The 20017-nt window shown below is 36.3% G+C and overlaps 1 protein-coding gene across 1 annotated transcript in view; it reads left to right on the top strand.

Annotated features, from left to right (window-relative positions):
* GALNTL6 (polypeptide N-acetylgalactosaminyltransferase like 6) overlaps positions 1-20017 on the top strand; it is a 1222618-nt gene that overhangs the window by 1049642 nt on the left and 152959 nt on the right. Inside the window, exon 7 of the mRNA XM_023226155.2 lies at positions 11488-11605. Within this exon, the coding sequence (XP_023081923.1) occupies positions 11488-11605 (118 nt within the window). The remainder of the gene's footprint in view (positions 1-11487; positions 11606-20017) is intronic.

Here is a 20017-nt window from a genome sequence, read left to right as displayed (position 1 = left end):
ACCAGTCTCCACGATGGAGGAAAGAGTAACAACTGGAAGTTCCCAATCAAAACCATGCTACTTAATGTGTTACAAAGACTCTCAACATTCAGTGCTTCCTCCTAGCCTGGTGGCTTCCATGTAGGCTGAATTCTCTCACGATAACTCAGAACTACAAGATCAAATGTTCCAACAAACAAGACAGGAGCTACATGGTCTCTCATAAAGCACCTCGGTAGTCATAGGGGGTCAAGTCTGCCATCCTCCATGGGTCAGAGCACCCACAATCACACCCAGATTCAAAAGGAAGGACACAGACCCCACTTCTCAATCGGAAAAGGTTTAAGATTTTGTGAACATGTTTCAAAGCTGCCATAGATCGTGAGGGAGACAGGTAGAAACAGAACATAACAAGGGTGCTGTTTTTCCTTCCTGTCAGAGTTAGATGAAACTTCTTTGTGGATAGGCTTGACCTAGAGGAGCAAATAAGATAATGCTTTTTTCCAGACTTTTGATAAGTTATAGTTATAGACTTTTTGCTTAAGAATTCTCTTCCTCAGGTCCTGTTTTTTTGTTGTTGTTTTGTTTTTAAGAAATTAAGGTCATTAAGCAGGATGTAAATGTACAGTGTAAATTTATTAAAAGATAAAGGGCTGATCAGAGGTATTAAAAAATCCATGCCACATGCAGTACATTTTTGCTTGATATAAAGTGTCAGGAAATGAGACCAAAATTGCCTTTGAGTTGCAATCAGTGCTGTAGAGAAAAAGCATATTTTGCCTTCCTTACTAAGATGAAGGAGTAATGTTTTCATAAGAAGAAACTGTCAAATGTGTATTAAATAAATGAAGCATAAAACAAGCTTTCCTGCAGTTTCAAGCATGCTTGGATTTTAATAACAAGCATTTATTCCATGAATGAAAAGTTATATTTGTATCCTAGAAGAAAGGCTCTCCACTCTACGCTGGGTACTTTCAGTTTTTAACATTCTCCAATACAGATGAAGCCAGTGATTTGCTCTGCCATTTCACATCACATTTTGATGTTGGTGTTTATGGGAGAGGTAAGAGCCTGGACTAAAGAGGGGAGAGCAATGGGAAAGGATCCTTCCAGTGTTAGTTGGAGAGTGTAAGGGAATGTGGAAACAGATAGACTAGAATTAAGACGGGATGCGGAAGCTAAAGCCCAGTAGCGTGCACTCATCAGCATTGTGTCAGTGTCTCAGGTACCCCTCCGTACCAAATTCTGGATTTAGAAAAGGGCAAAGGTCATGTTGGAGGACAAATGAGGTGGGAAACACGAGGGTTTCAGAGTCCCATCCTGATAATGTTATGAGATCTAATCTATGTTTTATGTAAGAGAAGCTAGGTAGCTTTGCTGAGCCCAAACTGGGATTCAGAGACTGACAGTGCTGGTGAGCTGGTGACACCCTCGGGCATCTATTTACATGTGTCACTAGGTGTGCGGTTGGCAGTTTTTTTAAGCTAAAGAATTACAGAAGCATTTGGGAAGCTGGGAGAGGAGCAAAGACAAAAAGGGAAACCTCAAGGTGACACGATGGCATCTGCTCCCGTCTGGCCTGAGAGACTGCATGGTGGCCCCTGTGGAGAGCAAGGTGAATTCCAAAAGAGAAAGAGTTGTTTTGACAGAAGACTTTGTGAAGCTCGGGGTATTCGCAGTGTGGCTTTAGCGCTCAAGCTAGGAGAGGACACACAGCTCTAGGCTTAGGTCCCAGGGCGACCTTCCCCAGAAAGGCCACTCCAGGGGATGAGCAGCGGGGTCTAACCACGGCTGGCAGAGCAGCTACAAGCTGGAGGGGGCTGGCAACAGGCACCATAGCAAGGTGACTTCATGGGCCAGAGGAGAAAAGCACGAGCAGACTTGTTTCTGAGGATATGGTCACATCCCTGGGGCCTCTCAGAAAACCAGGAGAATCCAATGGGCAAAACGCTGAAGCGCTATCACACAGATGGACCCAAAGACCCTTGTCATCTGGCTATTAGTGTTAATGTGACCTCACTTCTCCTCTCAGGCAGGATGAGTTTGCACTGAGATTGCATAAGAAAATGATTAATAATTGAAACATTACCAAGGTCATTATCCTATTATGTAATGTGAATCTAAGGTTGCCTAGAAATTAGAAATGAATGAATCCAATAAGAATTGCTGGATAATTAGACTAGGGGCATAATTTTGGAATACAAAAAGAAACCCAAATCTATACTTTAAGCCAAGGTTCCAATCCTTCTCATTCCTCAGAGAGAAATGGACAGGAAATGACTTAAGAAAATAAGCCATCATATTTCCACTTTGTATGTCCCCAGACACCTTTGAGATTTCTTCAAAGGAGACAAGGTGTGTTCTGCCATTTTAGGAGTGGAGTGTGGGTGACCCCAGCAGACTGTTTACCATCCACCCACTGAACAGCAGGAAAGATCAGCTCTATCCACCAGGCGAAGCCATCTATCACTCACTGTAGGAATGAGGAAGGGAATTTTGGAACCCTCCATTGTTGTTAGATCCTCCCTTTGCTCATACATAAACACACACACACACACAAACATTTTTGACCACATAAAAGTAACTGAGGATGGCCGGGCGCGGTGGCTCAAGCCTGTAATCCCAGCACTTTGGGAGGACGAGACGGGCGGATCACGAGGTCAGGAGATCGAGACCATCCTGGCTAACACGGTGAAACCCCGTCTCTACTAAAAATACAAAAAAACTAGCCGGGCGAGGTGGCGGGCGCCTGTAGTCCCAGCTACTCCGGAGGCTGAGGCAGGAGAATGGCATAAACCCGGGAGGCAGAGCTTGCAGTGAGCTGAGATCCGGCCACTGCACTCCAGTCCGGGCGACAGAGCGAGACTCCGCCTCAAAAAAAAAAAAAAAAAAAAAAAAAAAAAGTAACTGAGGGACAAAGCATCTTGGTCACATAACAGAAGACTAAGGCTGAAAAAATCTTTATGGCATCTCATCTATTTACCTCCTGAACCCACTAACATTGTTGATGTAGTCCTTTAGAGGCAACCACAGTTTTCAATTTCATCTCATATAAAGATCAGTGCCAACCACTGAAGATATGGAGGCAGCAATATTCTGAGCCACTTCAGAACCAACAGCTTAATTGAAACATCAAACCGAGGCCCTCACGCAATATTTATGGCTATAGTTTGGTTTAATGCCTTATATAATTGGTACTGACATACACAAGATTTCCATCAAGTCTTTATATCCTTTCACAGAAGAGTCTACTATTCTACATACGAAGTAAGCAGCAAAAAGCGTATTCAATCTTATAAAACCTTTTAAACCATAACAGTATGATATGTCATTATGTGTGTGATAAAAACAGAATTATAAATCATGGTACAAAATAGCACAAAATTTGTACCATGATTTATAATTTTGTTTTCTTCCTCATCTTATCCAAAAAGCTGAGAAGTCATAATTCTGCCACCTGCTTTTGGATAACTAGTTGGCCTTATTCCTTTTCTACTAACTCTTTTCTAAACATTTGCATTTGCATTTGTAAATCTAGGAAAACATGGAGCTTTTTTTATTTTTAAGGAGCAGCTTCCACTTTCATTTTCAGAAGCTCTGAAATCCAGTAAATCCAGTTATGCATTGCAATATACCCTAGCATATGAGTGCAGATAACTTTTCAAAATGACCCCAAAACAATGAGCCTATTTCAGAGAGACTTTAGAAATAAAGAAACTACCCAAAAGCCTGTCTCTATCAAGAGCTGTTTTCATCTGTCAGTAATATAATGGAAATGCTAATACATCTTCCTTTAAGAGCTTGAATCTCAAAATGAGGTCTGTTATCTGCCATCTATGGGTATACCACAAACCGTCCCAGAACTCAGTGGCTTCAAACAGCAACCATTTTGTTGGTTCACCGTTCTTAGGGTCAGAAATTCAGACAAAGCTTGACTAAATGGTTGTTCTGTTGGTCTCTTAAATAGGGTGAACAATTTATCTTGTTTGCCTGGGATTTTCTCAGTTTTAGCACTAAAAGTTCAGCATCTGGGGAGACTCATCAGTCTCAAGCAAACCAGGACAGTTGGTCGCCCTGTATCTGGGGTCTTTCATGGAATGCTGGGCATCTGGTGGTTCAGCTGCAGCTGGGTGATCTAAGACCATCTCACTTGCATACATGGTAGTTGGTGCTGATTGTCATCTGGGCCACGTGTCTCCAACAGGCTTCCTGAAGTAGTAAGAAGGGGTGCAAGCCTCAGTGCATAAGACCTGTGCTTGCACCACATTTGTTGATGTTGGCTACACCAAGTCACCTGGACAAGCCAGTCAGTGTAGGAGTGTACCACACAAGGGCATGGACACAGAAACCACGATTCACTGGGACCATTATTCTTACCATCTAACATAGAGTCGCATTCCATTTAGTTCAGATTTAACAAATCTGAGATCCCCATCTTATTAATGCTGTTACTTTGGGAGTCTGTCCTCTACTGGTAAGTCAAAGAACCCCTCATTCCTGGGATACAATCCAAGTTAACTATTATTTCTCAGAAGGAAAAGCAGAAAACCTCTGTTTGTTGCTATTTTCGCTGTTGTTGCCACTTATTACTGTTTAAAAAAAATAAAAATTCCAGCAGTTTGGTGCAGTCTAGTGGAAGAAGTAAGAAGTGAAATGCTGCTAAGACATAGATCATTCATTTATTCAATACTTCCTCAGAGTCCATGGAGCAGAGAGTAACCCTTGGTTTACTCAACACTGCTGTCTCCGGGCACAGGCCTGGGCACTCGGTGGGAAACGTCTTCACTTACACAATTTGTTCAGTTCCCATGCTGTCGGAGCCATTTTTCCCATTATACATCTGTCGTTCCAAGATGGATGAGTCAGGAGAAAGCACAGCCTTCTATGATTGGAATCCATTTTTTCCTCCACTTCTGCATCCTGGCCTTCCAAAGAGGACACATTTCTCCCAGCCCAGGAGTGATCATCTCCTTGCCTACCAGAACAATAGTCCTCTCTCATCCCCATAGAACCTCGTGACACCATAAAAAGTAAACAAATTATACAAAAATGGTAATTTTTAAAGATAAATTATACAAATGAATGTATCTGTAGTTATTTAGTCACTCTTTTCAAAATTCTAATTTAAGCAATGCTTTCATACTTCAAAGGACAAAGTGTTTAAAAACAGTGTTTTAACCTGAAATATCATTTTACTCCACAATTGAATTCTAGTTGAAAATAATTATATTTTAGCTGCAAGTGTTCTGAGTCATGGGCCAACTAAAGATTTCTGGTTATATAATTGAAAATTATGTGGTTCATCTTTATGCTTATAGACTTGGCTTGACTGAGTCCTGAGGGAAACTGTGCCATTTCATTGCTGATCAAATTCACATTGCAAGCCACATGTCCGGAATGCTCACTGTGGCCATTGAAATGAATGGAAATTGTGAGCCAGTTTATTTTCTAAGAGGTCAAATTGGCGGTATCCTTTAGTTTACTGAACCTAAGTTTTAATAGTAAGTAATTTTTTAAATAAGTTTATTTATATATGTTTATCTTTCCATATAATGTCATTTTTTTATTATCCTGATCCCTGAAGATTATACAAGATGCATTAAAACTTGAAATAATGTTGTCTAAAAATGTGAGAAAGTAGGCAAAAATAAGCCAGAGAATTTTTTTTTTTTTTTTTTTTTTTTGAGACGAAGTCTCGCTCTGTCCCCCAGGCTGGAGTGCAGTGGCCGGATCTCAGCTCACTGCAAGCTTCGCCTCCCGAATTCCCGCGATTCTCCTGCCTCAGCCTCCCGAATAGCTGGGACTACAGGCGCCGCCACCTCGTCCGGCTAGTTTTTAGTATTTTTTAGTAGAGACGGGGTTTCACCATGTTAGCCAGGATGGTCTGGATCTCCTGACCTCGTGATCCGCCCGTCTTGGCCTCCCAAAGTGCTGAGATTACAGGCTTGAGCCACCACGCGCAGCCCAGAGAATTTTTTTCAATTAAACTCCACCATTTTTTTCATTTATGGCATAAATAGTCAATATGTGAAATAGAGAATATTAGGAAGATCAGCAACTCCTTAGAATACTATAGGAGTCACTCAAGGCTACAAGCATTAAGTACTGTATCTGGGTTTAGAGAAGATGACCAACTACACACTTTGAAAAATGCATTCACATATGAAAACATAAAGAGTTTCTTGCTGATACCGAATAAAGAATGGTTTTAGTACACTTTACCGTATAGCCTCATTAATTTAAAATTTAGCTAAGTTTAGAATATAAAAATTGTTAGAGAAAAGTAAATTAGTCTACCATAAGGAAAAAGGAAAGCATATTTATTACCTTATTTAACAGAATTAACATAAAATAGAAAATTGATTTCTACTATATATTCAGAAAAGTCATGTTATTTCTATGGCCTGTAGAATAAAAAATCTTCAGTAAGAACATGTTGCGTCATGATCATATTAATTTTAAAAGGCATCTCATGGATAACAGGTTTGTATTAGTAGCAAAACTCAAAGCCTGATTTGTGATATTGTGAACAATATTCATAAAGTACATTAATATGTTAAAAGTTACATGGACACAGAGCCACATTAGAACACACTTGCAATGTGTTAACACTTTCAGGGAAACAAAAATAGCAAGAATATTTTGCAAAAAAACAAACAATGTGAAAATAAACAAGTGAGAGATTGTAGGCAATGGAGCCCATAGCTAAAGTTTCAAGTAATTAATATTATATTTAAAGCAAAAGACTGGAAGAACATGCTCAAAATAATAAACTACTCTTTTTCATTTCCTCTAATGAAAAAACAGTGTGACACATTAAAATCTTTTATCTTTAATGTATGAGGGTAACAGTCATCCTTGTTAACTTCAGTACAACACTGCATAATAGTTAACTCCTATTTTGGTGGTGGAGTATGAATTTTAATCCACAAACTCAGTTGTGCATAATACATCACAATTTAAATTTTCCTTAGAGCCACTTATTTCCAACAGAATACAGAAAAGGTGTTCATAATAAAATTTCATCTATATAAAATGGTGTTCATAATAAAATATTATTTAAATCTTTTTAAAAGGTAATTGGCCAATTAAACAAAAATAATAATAATACAACATGGGGATTCAAAACATGTGTAAAAGTAAAATGTATGATAACAAAGACATAGACTGGGGGAAGAGAAATGCAGCCATACTCTCAATAGCTTTTTATAATATATGTGTGGTGACATAATATCACTGGAACATAAACTGTAATAAAAGAAAGATATATGCCATAAACCATTACGATAACAAAGAAACCACTTAAAATGAAGAAACAAGGAGTACTGTTATGTCAAAAAGGATAATAAATGAAATTATGAAAAATATTCAGTTAATCAAAAGGAAGACAAAAAAAGGGGAAAGAAAACAACAGATGAGGCAAATAGAAGAGAAAGAGGAAGATTATAGATTTCAACCTAAACACGTGAATAATCATATAGAAAGTAAGTGATCTAAATAACACAGTTGAAATGCAAGATGCAAGTATATGTTACCCATAAGAAAACTATTTTAAGCGTAAAGACACAAAGAGTTTAAAAGTAAAAAGATAGAAAAAGTTATAAATACTAGTATTTAGATAACGCAAATCCAAATAAAGCTGGAGTGACTACAATAATATCAAGACAAAATAGATGACAGAGTGAAGAATATTATTAGGGATAATAAAAGTCATTTCATAGCAATAATAAAGTTAATTCATCAAGAACCAAAAAAAAAAAAAAAAAAGCCTGAACATTTATGCACCTATTAAGAGAGCCACAGAAACATGATGCAAAAAACTGACAGAATAGCAGGAAGAAATAAACAAATCCGGAATACAGTCATAGATTTCAATACCTCTCTTTCCGTAATTGATACATCAAGGTGATGTAAAATCAATAAGAATATAGGAGATTCGAATAACACTATCAACCAACTTGACCTAATAAATATTTATAGAACACTGTATCCAACAGGAATAGAATACACATCCTTTTCAAATACACATGGAACATTTACCAAGATGGACCATATTCTAAGCCATTAAAATGTCACAATAAATTTAAAAGAATTCAAGTCATACCAAGTATATTCTCTGACGACAATGGAATTAAATTGGAAATTAATAACCAAAGGATCTCCAAAAAATTCCCCAAATATTCAGAAACTAATTATATATTTCTATATAACCAATATGTCACAAAATAAAAGAGAAATTAGAAAATATTTTGAACTGAATGAAAAAAATAACATGATGTATTCTTATATTTGTAGTAGTCTACTAAAGCAATAGTTAGGAAGAGATTTATAGCACTAAACACCTGTATTTTTAAAAAGTCACAAATCAGTTATCTCAGTTTCCACCTTAAATAACCAGGAAAGAAGAGCACATTAAATCCAAAGTAAGCGGAAGAATTAAAATAATAAAGACTAAAGAGAAATCAATGAAATATAAAACAGAAAAACGATAGAGAAAAATCAATGAAACCAAAAGTTAGTTCTTTCAACAGATTAACAAAATTGATAAGCCTCTAGCCAGACTTACTAGGAAAAAACAGAAATGATACAAACACATTAACATTATTAATAATTATGGAAATGCAAAATAAAACCAAAAGAAGATACCACTATACACCTATTATCATGACTAAACTTCAAGACTGACCAAAACAAGTATTAGTGAGGCATGAAGCAAATGAAACTCAATACTGCTTCCAGGAATAGAAAGTGGTACAGCCACTCTTGAAAACAGTTTGGCAGTTTCTTGAAAGATTAGACATACCTACTACATGATCTAGTTATTCCACTTCTAGGAATTTTTCCAGGAGAAATGGAAGCACATATCCACACAAAGATTAGTACACAAAGTTTATGGCAGCTTCATTTGTAATATCCCAAACGTCCATTAACAGGTGAATGGATAATCAATTGTGTAAATTCATGCAAATAGAATACTACTCTGCAATTTAAAAATAATGAACAACTGATACATGCTACAGCATGGATGCATCTCAAAATAGTTATACTGAATGAAAGAAGCCAGACCCCCCAAAAAATGTATACTGTATAATTCTATATATATAAAATTGTAGAAAATGCAAACTAATCTATAGTGACAGAAAGCAGATCAGTCATTGCCTGTTGGAAGGAAATGAGAAGAGATTACAAAGAGACATGAGGAAACTTTGACAAATAACAGATAGGTCTACTTTCAGTGATGGCTGCATGGAGATACACACAAGTCAAAATCTATCAAATTGTACACTTAAAATATGTGCAATCAATTGTACGTCAATTACACAACAATTAAGCTGTTTTTAAAACTCATGGACACATATGAGTAAAGACATAAATACAGTAAATAAAAAGTTTATTTCTTACCTGTCATTCACACCAATCAAGACAGGAGATACTAATTTATTTAGGTCTTTGTAGGAACATCAATAAAGGTACAGGAGATTCATCTGAATTTATGTTATTATATGTCTAAAATAACCTGAGATACACTGCATGGGTTTTTTATAAACTCATTAAGAAACAAGATTATTGTGTTTCTGACAATTTGCAATAAAAACCCAACCTAGAATTTTTCTTACCCAGTATCTTTAACACCATACCTATGGTAGTTCTAGTTTTGGGATTCATTGTGCACGGTGTAAGTTTTGGTGCACTTTGTCTCATGTTTTACACAATCAAATAAGAATATATTTGTATGACTTGGGACCTTTCTATTTGCAGTTCAGATTAAATAAGACGGAGAATTTCTGACTACTTATAACTAACACTCGCAGAAGCAATGCTTACAATGGGTAAAGTGTTCTTCGGGGAACTGCAGCCGATAAATGTTACAATCCTCGTTTGTTGCAGCTTCAGTTGTAATTCCTCTCTGAAATTCAGTGGGTGAAAAATGGGAAAAGATCAGGCTGCTAGAGAGAGGGATAAAGTAAGGCACATATGATTCTTGGATTTTTATTACAAACAAAATAAAAAATTACATGAGAGAGTTTTTTTATATTATTTTCTGAATTCTGCCCACTTTCCTGGGGAAAAACCTAAATCCCTCTTCCAGTCTTGCAATCTCTTCATCTGCATAAAGCCTACATCTTCAAAAAATTCCTAGACTGAAGTAACTAAATCAGGTACCATCTCAGCATGCAAAGTCTTTGAATTACATAATACACTGAAGACAGAGTCAGGTTTATGTTCTTCAAGTGACTCATAAAGCATTACCAAGACTAAGTTCTCAGTTGATCAGTAAATTAGTGTCTACTATGGTTATGCAGATCTTTTTGTGTATATCAACGTTTAAAATGTTGTACTGTTATTTATAAATATCCTTTGTTTCAAAAAAATTTTCAAAACTGTCACATCAATTATGTGTTTTTATCGATTTGCTTGATCTGCATAAGGGTGTTCTTTGTTTCACATCCATTTGTATGTAGTTATCTCCCTTCGCCTCCAAACATTGAAACAGAAACAGTGTTGTGGTGAAGAGCCCTAGCCCAGCCTCACCACACACTAGCCTCAGTCTTGGGCAACATTCCACCTCTTCTGCATGATTCCTCGAACCGTGCATAGGGATGTTTGTTGTTCACAGGGTTGTTGTGAGGATTGATCAAGGTAATTAGATACAGATCTTATTCTTTAGCCCAGCACATAGTGAGCAATCAAAAAATAAATAAACAAGAACACCTTTGAACTGCAAAAACATTTAGGTCAGGGCTCACCAAGTAGTTATAATTATCTTATTACATGAATGCATCCTAGCAGGAGTGGAATACTTGAAAATTATTATTTAATCAAAATTAATATTTCTTAGAAAGGCAGAGAAGGCCTAAAAAGAATATAATGAAATGTATTATATTGAAATGAAATGAAATGAAATATTATGAAATTGAAAATATATATAAAATGAAAAGACTTAGTTTAAATTTCAACTTTAGCACATTAAACAACTAATTCTGGTTGCTTATTTTATTCTAACCAGCCGATTTGTAGTTTGTAAATTGGACATGACCTGTTCATAGTAGATGCTTGGTGAATGCGTACTGAGAGATTACTCAAAGATGTTGTCTACAAAAGCATTTTCAATACTTTTATCTGTCTAATAGAATAAGATCCCTTTACTTTGGGGAAAACCATAAAACTGAGTGATATTTCTCACTTTATGGGTCATTATTGCTCATGTAGTAATATTTCTCATTAACGATAAACAAGTGGAGCAAATGTGGCTCTGCAGGGCAATTGTTGCATTAAAACCTGAACTGCAAATATTTAATGCTCACAAGAATTTTTCTCCCTCCCCACCCATGTCCACTTCGGTGACAGACGCAAGAGAACCCTATATCTACTTACAGAAAACCAGTGCTGAAAAGTTCCACACAGCTGCCCACTAAAACATATCTCGAATTTTACTTTTTTCCCAAGCAAAATGCCACTGTCTGTAATGTTCATAGTCCTTGAAAGATTATTTTGTTCATTTCACAGGTCTCCTGTTATGGCTGGAGGTCTCTTTGCTGTGGATCGGAAATGGTTTTGGGAATTGGGTGGCTATGATCCAGGTTTAGAAATCTGGGGCGGAGAACAGTATGAAATCTCTTTTAAGGTAAGCCCCAAGACCCTCTTCACACTATGGCTACATAATTTTGACAATTCTGATAGAATATCAGCATGTTGCTTTGCGACCTATGTTCTGGGATGACTTAATAATGATAATAGACATGTCACCTTCCCAAGTGAGCTCTTGTAGTTTCTTTCTTTTTTGGTTTTTGTTTTTATTTTTCTTGATATATAATCATTATACATATTTGTGGGGTACATGTGAAATTTTGATACATGTATGCAGTGCATAATGATCAAATCAGGGTAACTGGGATATCCATCACCTCAAACATTCATCTTTTCTTTGTGTTGGAAATTCTCCTCTAGCCATCTTGAAATATATAATAAATTATTGTTAACTATAATCTCCCTACTTGTGTAAGGCCATTTTTGCATTGCTATAAAGAAATATCTGAGCCTGGGTAATTTACAAGGAACAGAAGTTTAATTGGCTCACAGTTCTGCAGGCTGCACAAGAAGGTGGTGCTGGCATCTGCTTCTGGTAAGGGCCTCAGGAAGCTTTTAATCATTGTGGAAGGCAACAGGGAGCCAGCATGTCACATGGTGAAAGCAAAAGCAAGAGACACAGGGGTGAGCTGCCACACACTTTTAAACAACCAGATCTCACGATAGTTCACTCACCAGCAAGGGGATGGCCCTAAACCTAATTAATGAGGAATCCATTCCCCCATGATCCAAACACCTCCCACCAGGCCTCACCTCCAACACTGGGGACCACATTTTGACATAAGATTTGGAGGGGACAAACAACCAAACTGTATCACTACAGTACTGTCAAATACTAGAACATATATTTTCTATTTAACTGTATTTCTGTACTCATTAACCAAATTCTCTTTTTACCCCCTCCCCACCCCCACTCCCTTCTATTCCCAGCCTCTGGTAACCACCAGTCTACTTTCTACCTCCATGAGATCAACTTGTTTAGCTCCCCATATGAACTAGGACATGGGATGTTTTTCTATGCCTGACTTATTTCACTTAAAATAATGAACTTCAGTTCCATCTATGTTCCTGGAAATGATAGTATTTCATTCCTTTTTATGGCTGCATAATATTCCATTGTGTGTATATACTACCTTTTCTTTATCCATTCATCCAGTGATGGACACTTAGGTAACTATTGAGACCATCGCCACAAAAAAACGGGAATGCAGATATCACTTCTACATACCGACTCCTTTTCTTTTGAAAATATACCCAGCAGTAGGATTGCTAGATTATATGGTAGTTCTATTTTAGTATTTTGAGGACCCTCCATACTCTTTCCTCTAGTTTCCATATTACTTTGCATTTCCACCAACAGTGTAGGAGCATTGCCCTTTCTCTGCATCCTTGCCAGCATTTTTTAATTTTTTGTCTTTGAAATAATAGCCAGTTTAACTTGGATAAGATATAACCTTAACGTGGTTTTGATTTGCATTTCTCTGATGACTAAAAATGTTGAACATTTTTCATATACCTGTTGGCTGTTTGTATGTCTTCTTTTGAGAAATGTCTATTCAGGTATTTTGCTCATTTTTAATTGAATTATTTGAGAGCTTTTACTATTGAGTTGTTTGAGTTCATTATATATTCTGGTTATTATTTCCTTGTCAGATGGATAGTTTGCAAATATTTTCTCCCATCCTATAGGTTGTCTCTTCACTTTGTTGATTGTTTCCTTGCTCTACAGAAACTTTCTAGTTTGATGTAAATTTGTCTATTTTTGCTTTTGTTGCATGTGCTTTTGAGGTGTTAGCAAAAAAAAATATTTGCCCAGACTAGTGTCCTGTAGTGTTTCCCCAGCATTTTCTTCTAGTAGTTTCATAGTTTGGGGTCATATAGTTAAGTTTGTAATCTATTTTTGGTTGATTTTTGTACCTGATCAAAGATAAACATCTAATTTCATTTTTCTTTTTATGGATATCCCATTTTCCCAGCATCGTTTATTGAAGAAACTGTACTTTTCCCCATTGAATGTTCTTGCCACCTTTGTCAAAAATGAGTTGGCTGTAAGTGCATGGATTTACTTCTGGGTTCTCTATTTTGTTCCATTGGTGTATGCATCTGTTTTTATGCCAGTACTATGCTATTTTGGTTACTATAGCTTTGTGGTATAATTTGAAATCAGGCAATGTGATGCCTCCTGCTTTGTTCTTTTTGTTCAGGACCACTTTAGCTATTTAGGTCCTTTTCTTGTTCCCTTCAAATTTTTGGATTTTTTTCTGTCTCTTGTGAAGAATGTCATTGGTAATTTGATATGGATTACATTAATTATTTATATCATTTCGGATAGTGTAGAGATTTTGACAGTATTAATTCTTCCAATCAATGACCATGGTATATCTTTCCATTTTTTATGTGTCTTCAATTCCTTTCATCATTGGTTTGTACAGATTACTTCACTTCTTTAGTTAAATTTATTCTTAGGTATTTTTGAGCTATTATAAATGGGATTGTTTACTTGATTTCTTTTCAGATTGATTTCTGTTAGTGTACAGCAACTTTATTGAATTAATTCATCAGTTCCAAGAACTTTTGGTGGAGTCTTTAGGTTTTTCTAAAAATAAGATCATGTCATCTTCTTCCGTTACAACTTTGATGCCCTTTGTTTCTTTTTCTTGCCTAATTACTCAGGCTAGGACTTTCAGAACTAGGTTAAATAAAAGTGTTGAAAGCGAGCATCCTTGTCTTGTTCCAAATCTTAGTGGAAAGCCTTTCAATTTTCCCCCTTTCAGTGTGATTTTACATGTGGATTTGTAATGTATGGCTTTTATCATATTGAGGTATTTTCTTTCTACATCCAATTTGTTAAGAGTTTTTATCATAAAAGAATGTTAAATTTTACCAAATACTTTTTCAGCATGTACCAAAATGATCACAATCTTTTTATCCTTGATTCTCTTGGTGTGATATATCACATTTATTGATTTGCATATGTTGAACCATCTTTGCATCTTTAGGATGAAGCCCACTTCATTATGGTGAATGTTCTTTTTAATGTCTTATCGAATGATGTTTTGTTTAGGGTTTTTACATCTATGTTTGTGAGGAATATTGGCCTATAGATTTTGTATGTGTATGTGTTTGTCTAGTTTAAGTATCAGGATAATACTGACATTATAGAATGAGTTTGGAAGAATTCCCTCCTCTTTGATTTTTTGAAATAGTTACAGTAGACTTGGTATTAGTTCTTCCTTAGAAGTTTGGTTGCATTCAGTAATTAATCATCAAGTGTTGGGCTTTTCTTCACTGGGAGACTATTACTGCTTTGATTTCATTATTCATTATTGGTCTCTTCAGGTTTTCTTTTTCTTCATGGTTCAATCTTCATAGGTTGCGTATTTACAAGAATTTATCTATTTCTTCTAAGTTTCTAATATTTTGGTGTATAGTTGTTCATAATAGTCCCTAACAATCCTTTGTGCTTCTGAGGTCTCAGTTGTTATGTCTCCTTTTTCACTTCTGATTTTATTTATTTGAGTCTTCTCTCTTCCATTCTTAGTCTAGCTAAAGATTTGTTACATTTGTTTATCTGTTTAAAAAATTGGCGGGGCACTGTGGCTCACGACTGCAATCCCAGCACTTTGGGAAGCCGAGGCGGGCAGATCACAAGGTCAGGAATTCGAGACCAGTCTGATCAACATGGTGAAACCCTGGCTCTACTAAAAATGTAAAATTAGCTGGGCGTGGTGGCGCCTGCCTCTAATTCTAGCTACTCAGGAGGCTGAGACAAGAGGATCTCTTGAACCCGGGAGGCAGAGGTTGCAGTGAGCTGAGATTGCACCATTGCACTCCAGCCTGGGCAATGAGAGCAAAAAACTCTGTCTCAAAAAAAAAAAAAAATCAATTTTACAGTTCATTGATCTTTTGCATTATTTTGTAGTATCTATTTTTAAGTTTAACTTTTATTTTAGATTCAGGGAATACACGTGCAGGATTGTTGCAAGTGAATACTGTGTGCTACTGCAGTTTGGGTTATAATTGAATGCATCACCCAGATAGTGAGTATGGTATCCAATAGGTAGTTCTTTAACCATTGACCCCCTATTCCCCACCTCTCTTGTAGTGATCAATGACTTTTGTTCTCTTATTTATTTCCATGTGTACCCAATGCTTATCCTCCTCTTATAAATGAAAACATGTGGTATTTGATTTTCTGTTACTGCATTAATACGCTTAGAATAATAGCCTCTAGCTGCATCCATGTTGCTGCAAAGGAAATGATTTTGTTCATTTTTTATGGCAGTGAAGTATTCCATGGTGTATATGTACCACACTATCTTTATTCAGTCCACCATTGATGGGCACAAAGGTTGATTCAATGTCTTTACTATCATGAATAGTGCTGCAATGAACATGTGAGTGCATGTGTCTTTTGGTAAAATGGTTTATTTTCCAATGATTTATTTTCCTTTGGACATATACCCAGTAATGAGATTGCTGGGTTCTATTTTTAGAACCAGCAACCAACCACCAGCATGGTAGTTCTATTTTTAGTTCTTTGAGAAGTCTCCAAACTGCTTTCCTCAGTGGCTGAACTAATTTACATTCCCACCAACAGTGTATAAGTGTTCTTTTTTCTCTGCAGCCCTCCTGACATATTCTATTTTTACCTTTTTTTTTTTTTAGATCTAGTCTCACTCTGTTGCTCAGGCTGGTGCCATGGTGCAATCTCGGCTCACTGCAACCCACATCTCCTAGGTTCAAGTAATTCTCTTGCCTTGGCCTCCCATGTAGCTGGGACTACAGGCACCTGCCACCATACCTGGCTAATTTTTGTATTTTTTGTAGCAATGGGGTTTCCCCATTTTGGCCAGGCTAATCTTGAACTCCTGACCTCAGGTGATCTGCCTGCCTCGGCCTCCCAAAGTGCTAGGATTATAGGTGTGAGCCACTGTACCCGGCCTGTATTTTTACTTTTTAATAATAGCCATTTGACTGGTGTGAGATGATATCTCATTGTGGTTTTGATTTGCATTTATAATTGGTGATGTTAAGCATGTATCAATATGTTTTTTGGCCACTTGTATGTCTTCTTTTGAGAAGAGTCCTTTGCCCACATTTTAACGGGGTTATTTGTTTTTTATTTGTTGATTCATTTAGGTTCCTTATGGATTCTAGATATTAGACCTTTGTCAGATACGTAGTTTGCAAATATTTTCTCTCATTCTGTGGGGTGTCTGTGTACTCTGTTGATAGTTTCTCTTACTGTGAAGAAACTCGTAAGTTTAATAGGCCACACTTGTCAATGTTTGATTTTGTTGCAATTGCTTTTGAGTTCTTAGTCATAAATTCTTTGCCAAGGCCAATGCCCAGAAAACCATTTCCTAGATTTTCTTCTATAATTTTTATAGTTTGAGGTCGTACACTTAAGTCTTTAATCTATCTTGAGTTAACTTTTGTATATGGTGAGAGGTAGGAGTCCAGTTTCATTCTTCTGCACATAGATATCCAGTTATTCCAGCACTATTTATTGAATAGGAAGTCCTTTTCCCATTGCTTATTTTTGTCAAGTGGATATCCAGTTATCCCAGCACTATTTATGTAATATGGAGTTCTCTTCTCATTGCTTATTTTTGTCGACTTTGTACAAGATCAGTTGATTGTAGGCATGCTGCTTTATTTCTGGGTTCTCCAGTCTGTTCCCATGCTCTGTCTGTGTTTTTGTACCAGTACCCTCCTGTTTTGATTACTGTAGTCTTGTAGAACAGTTTGATTTAGGTAATGTGGTACCTCCGGCTCTGTTCTATTTGCTTAGGATTGTCTTGGCTATTTGGGCTCTTTTGTTGCTTCCATATGAATTTGAGAATAGTTTTTTCTAATTCTGTGAAAAATGACATTGGTAATTTGACAGAAATAGCATTGAATCTATAGATAGTTTTGGATAGTATGGCTATTATAACAATATCTATTCTTCCAACCCATGAGCATGGAATTTTTTTTTCATTATTATGTCATCTATGATTTCTTTCATCAGTGTTTTGTATTTCTCCTTGTAGAGATTTTTTACATCCTTGGTTAGTGTAGTCCTACATTTGCTTTTATGTGTGTGACTATTGTAAATGAGATTGTGTTCTTGATTCAACTCTCAGCTTGAATGTTATTGGTATATAAAAATACTACTAAATTTTGTACATTGATTTTGTATACTGAAACTTCACGGAAGTCATTTATCAGGTCTGTAAGCCATTTGGCAGAGTCAGTGAGGTTTTCTAGGCATAGAATCATATCATTAGTGAAGAGAGGTAATTTGACTTCTTTTCCTATTTGGATGCTTTATGTTTCTTTCTTTCAAAGAAAGTGGGACTACCAGTACTATGTCGAATAGGAGTGGTAAGGATGGGCATCCTTGTCTTGTTCCAGTTCTTAAGGAAAATACTTCCAACTTTTGCCCATTCAGTATGGTGTTGGCTATGGGTTTGTCATAGATATCTTTTATTATTTTGATATATATTTTTAATGCCTAGTTCATTGAGGGTTTTTGTCATGAGAGGATAATGGGATTTATCAAAAGCATTTTCTACATCTATTAAGATGATTATATGGGCTTTGTTTTTAATTCTGTTTATGTGGTGAATCATGTTTATTGCTTTGCATATGTTGAACCAGCCTTACATCCCAGGAATGAATTAGCATCCCATGGTGAATTAGCTTTTTGAGGTACTGCTGAATTTGGTTTGCTAGTATTTTATTGAGGATTTTTGTGTCTATGTTCATCAGGGTGATTCACCTGTAGTTGTCTTTTTTTCTTTGTGTCTTTGTCAGGTTTTGACATCAGGGTGATACTAGTTTCATGGAATGAGTTCAAGAGGAGTCCCTTCTCGTTGATTTTTTGGAATAATTTTAATAGAATTGGTACCAGCTCTTCTTTGTATGGTTGATAAAATTTGGCTGTGAATCCATCTAGTCTGGGCTTTTATTGTTTGCTGGTTTTTCACTACTGATTCAATTTCAGAACTCGATATTGGTCTATTCAGTATTTCCATTTCTTCCTGAATCAATCTTGGGAGTTTGTGTACTTCCAGGAATTTATTCATGTCCTCTAGATTTTCTAACCTGTATGCACAGAGGTGTTCATAACAGTCTCTGAGGATCGTTTTTATGTCTGCGGAATCCATTGTAATGCCTTCTTTGTTATTTCTGAATATGCTTCCTTGCATCTTCTTTTTTTCTTTGCTAATCTAGCTAGCAGTCTATTGATCTTGTTTATCCTTTCAAAGAACCAACTTTTTATTTTGTTAATCATTTGTAATGATTTTTGAGTCTCAATTTCATTTAATTCTGCTCTGACTTTCATTATTTACTTTTTTCTGCTAATTTTGGGGTTGCTGTGTTTTTGTTTTTCTAGTTTCTCTAAGTGTAATGTTAAATTGTTAATTTAATGTAGGTGTTCAGAGCTATAAGCTTTCTTTTTAGTATTGCTTGTGCTGCATCATAGAGATTTTAGCATGTTATGTTTCTGTTTCTATTTACTCCAAAGTCATTCAGGAGCAACTTGTTTAGGTTCAATGTAATTGTGTGGTTTTGAGAGATACTCTTAGTATTAATTTTTATTTTTATTCTACTGTGGTCTGAGAATATGCTTAGTATGAATTTGATCTTTTTGAATTTATTGAGACTTGCTTTATGGCTAAGCATGTCATTGAGGTTAGTGTATGTTCTGTGTGCCAATGAGAGGGATGTATATTCTGTGGCTGTTAAGTAGGATACTCTGTAGATGTCTATTTTGTCCAATTGGTCAGGTGTTGGATTTAAGTCCAGAATTTCTTTGTTAGTTTTCTGCCTCAATGACCTGTCTAACACTGCCAGTGTGGTTTTGAATAGTCCCTATTATTGTGTGACTAAGTCTTTTCATAAATCTAGAAGTACCTGTTTTATGATCTGGGTGCTTCAATGTTCAGTGCATATAGCTTTATAATAACTAAGTCTTGTTGTTGAATTCAACCATTTGTCGTTATGTAATGACCTTCTTTGTCTGTTTTTACTGTTTTTGGTTTAAAGTCTGTTTTATCTGATACAAGAATAGTGACCTCTGCTCTTTATCGCTTACCATTTGCATAATAGATCTTTCTCTATCCCTTTCCTTTGAGCCTATGGGTGTCATTACATGGGAGATTAGTCTCTTGAAGACAGCAGAAGATTGGGTCTTTTTTTTTTAATCCAACTTGCCACCCTGTGCCTTTTAAGTGGGCCATTTAGACCAATATGTGAGGTTTTGATTCTGTCATGGTGTCAATGGTTGGTTGCTTCATAGTCTCAATTGTGTAGTTGCTTTATAGGGTCTATAGACTATAGACTTTTTAGGGTCTATATATGTTTTTGTGGTAGCTGTTATCGATTTTTCATTTCCTTGTTTAGAGCTCCCTTTAACATCTTTTGTAAGGCAGATCTAATGGTAGCAAATTCCCTG

This window comes from Piliocolobus tephrosceles, chromosome 3 (genome assembly GCF_002776525.5).
Source record: "Piliocolobus tephrosceles isolate RC106 chromosome 3, ASM277652v3, whole genome shotgun sequence".
In the NCBI taxonomy this organism is placed as follows: Eukaryota; Metazoa; Chordata; class Mammalia; order Primates; family Cercopithecidae; genus Piliocolobus; species Piliocolobus tephrosceles.
The sequence above is the reverse complement of the archived record's forward strand: the minus strand, read 5'-3'. Positions and strand labels throughout refer to the sequence as shown.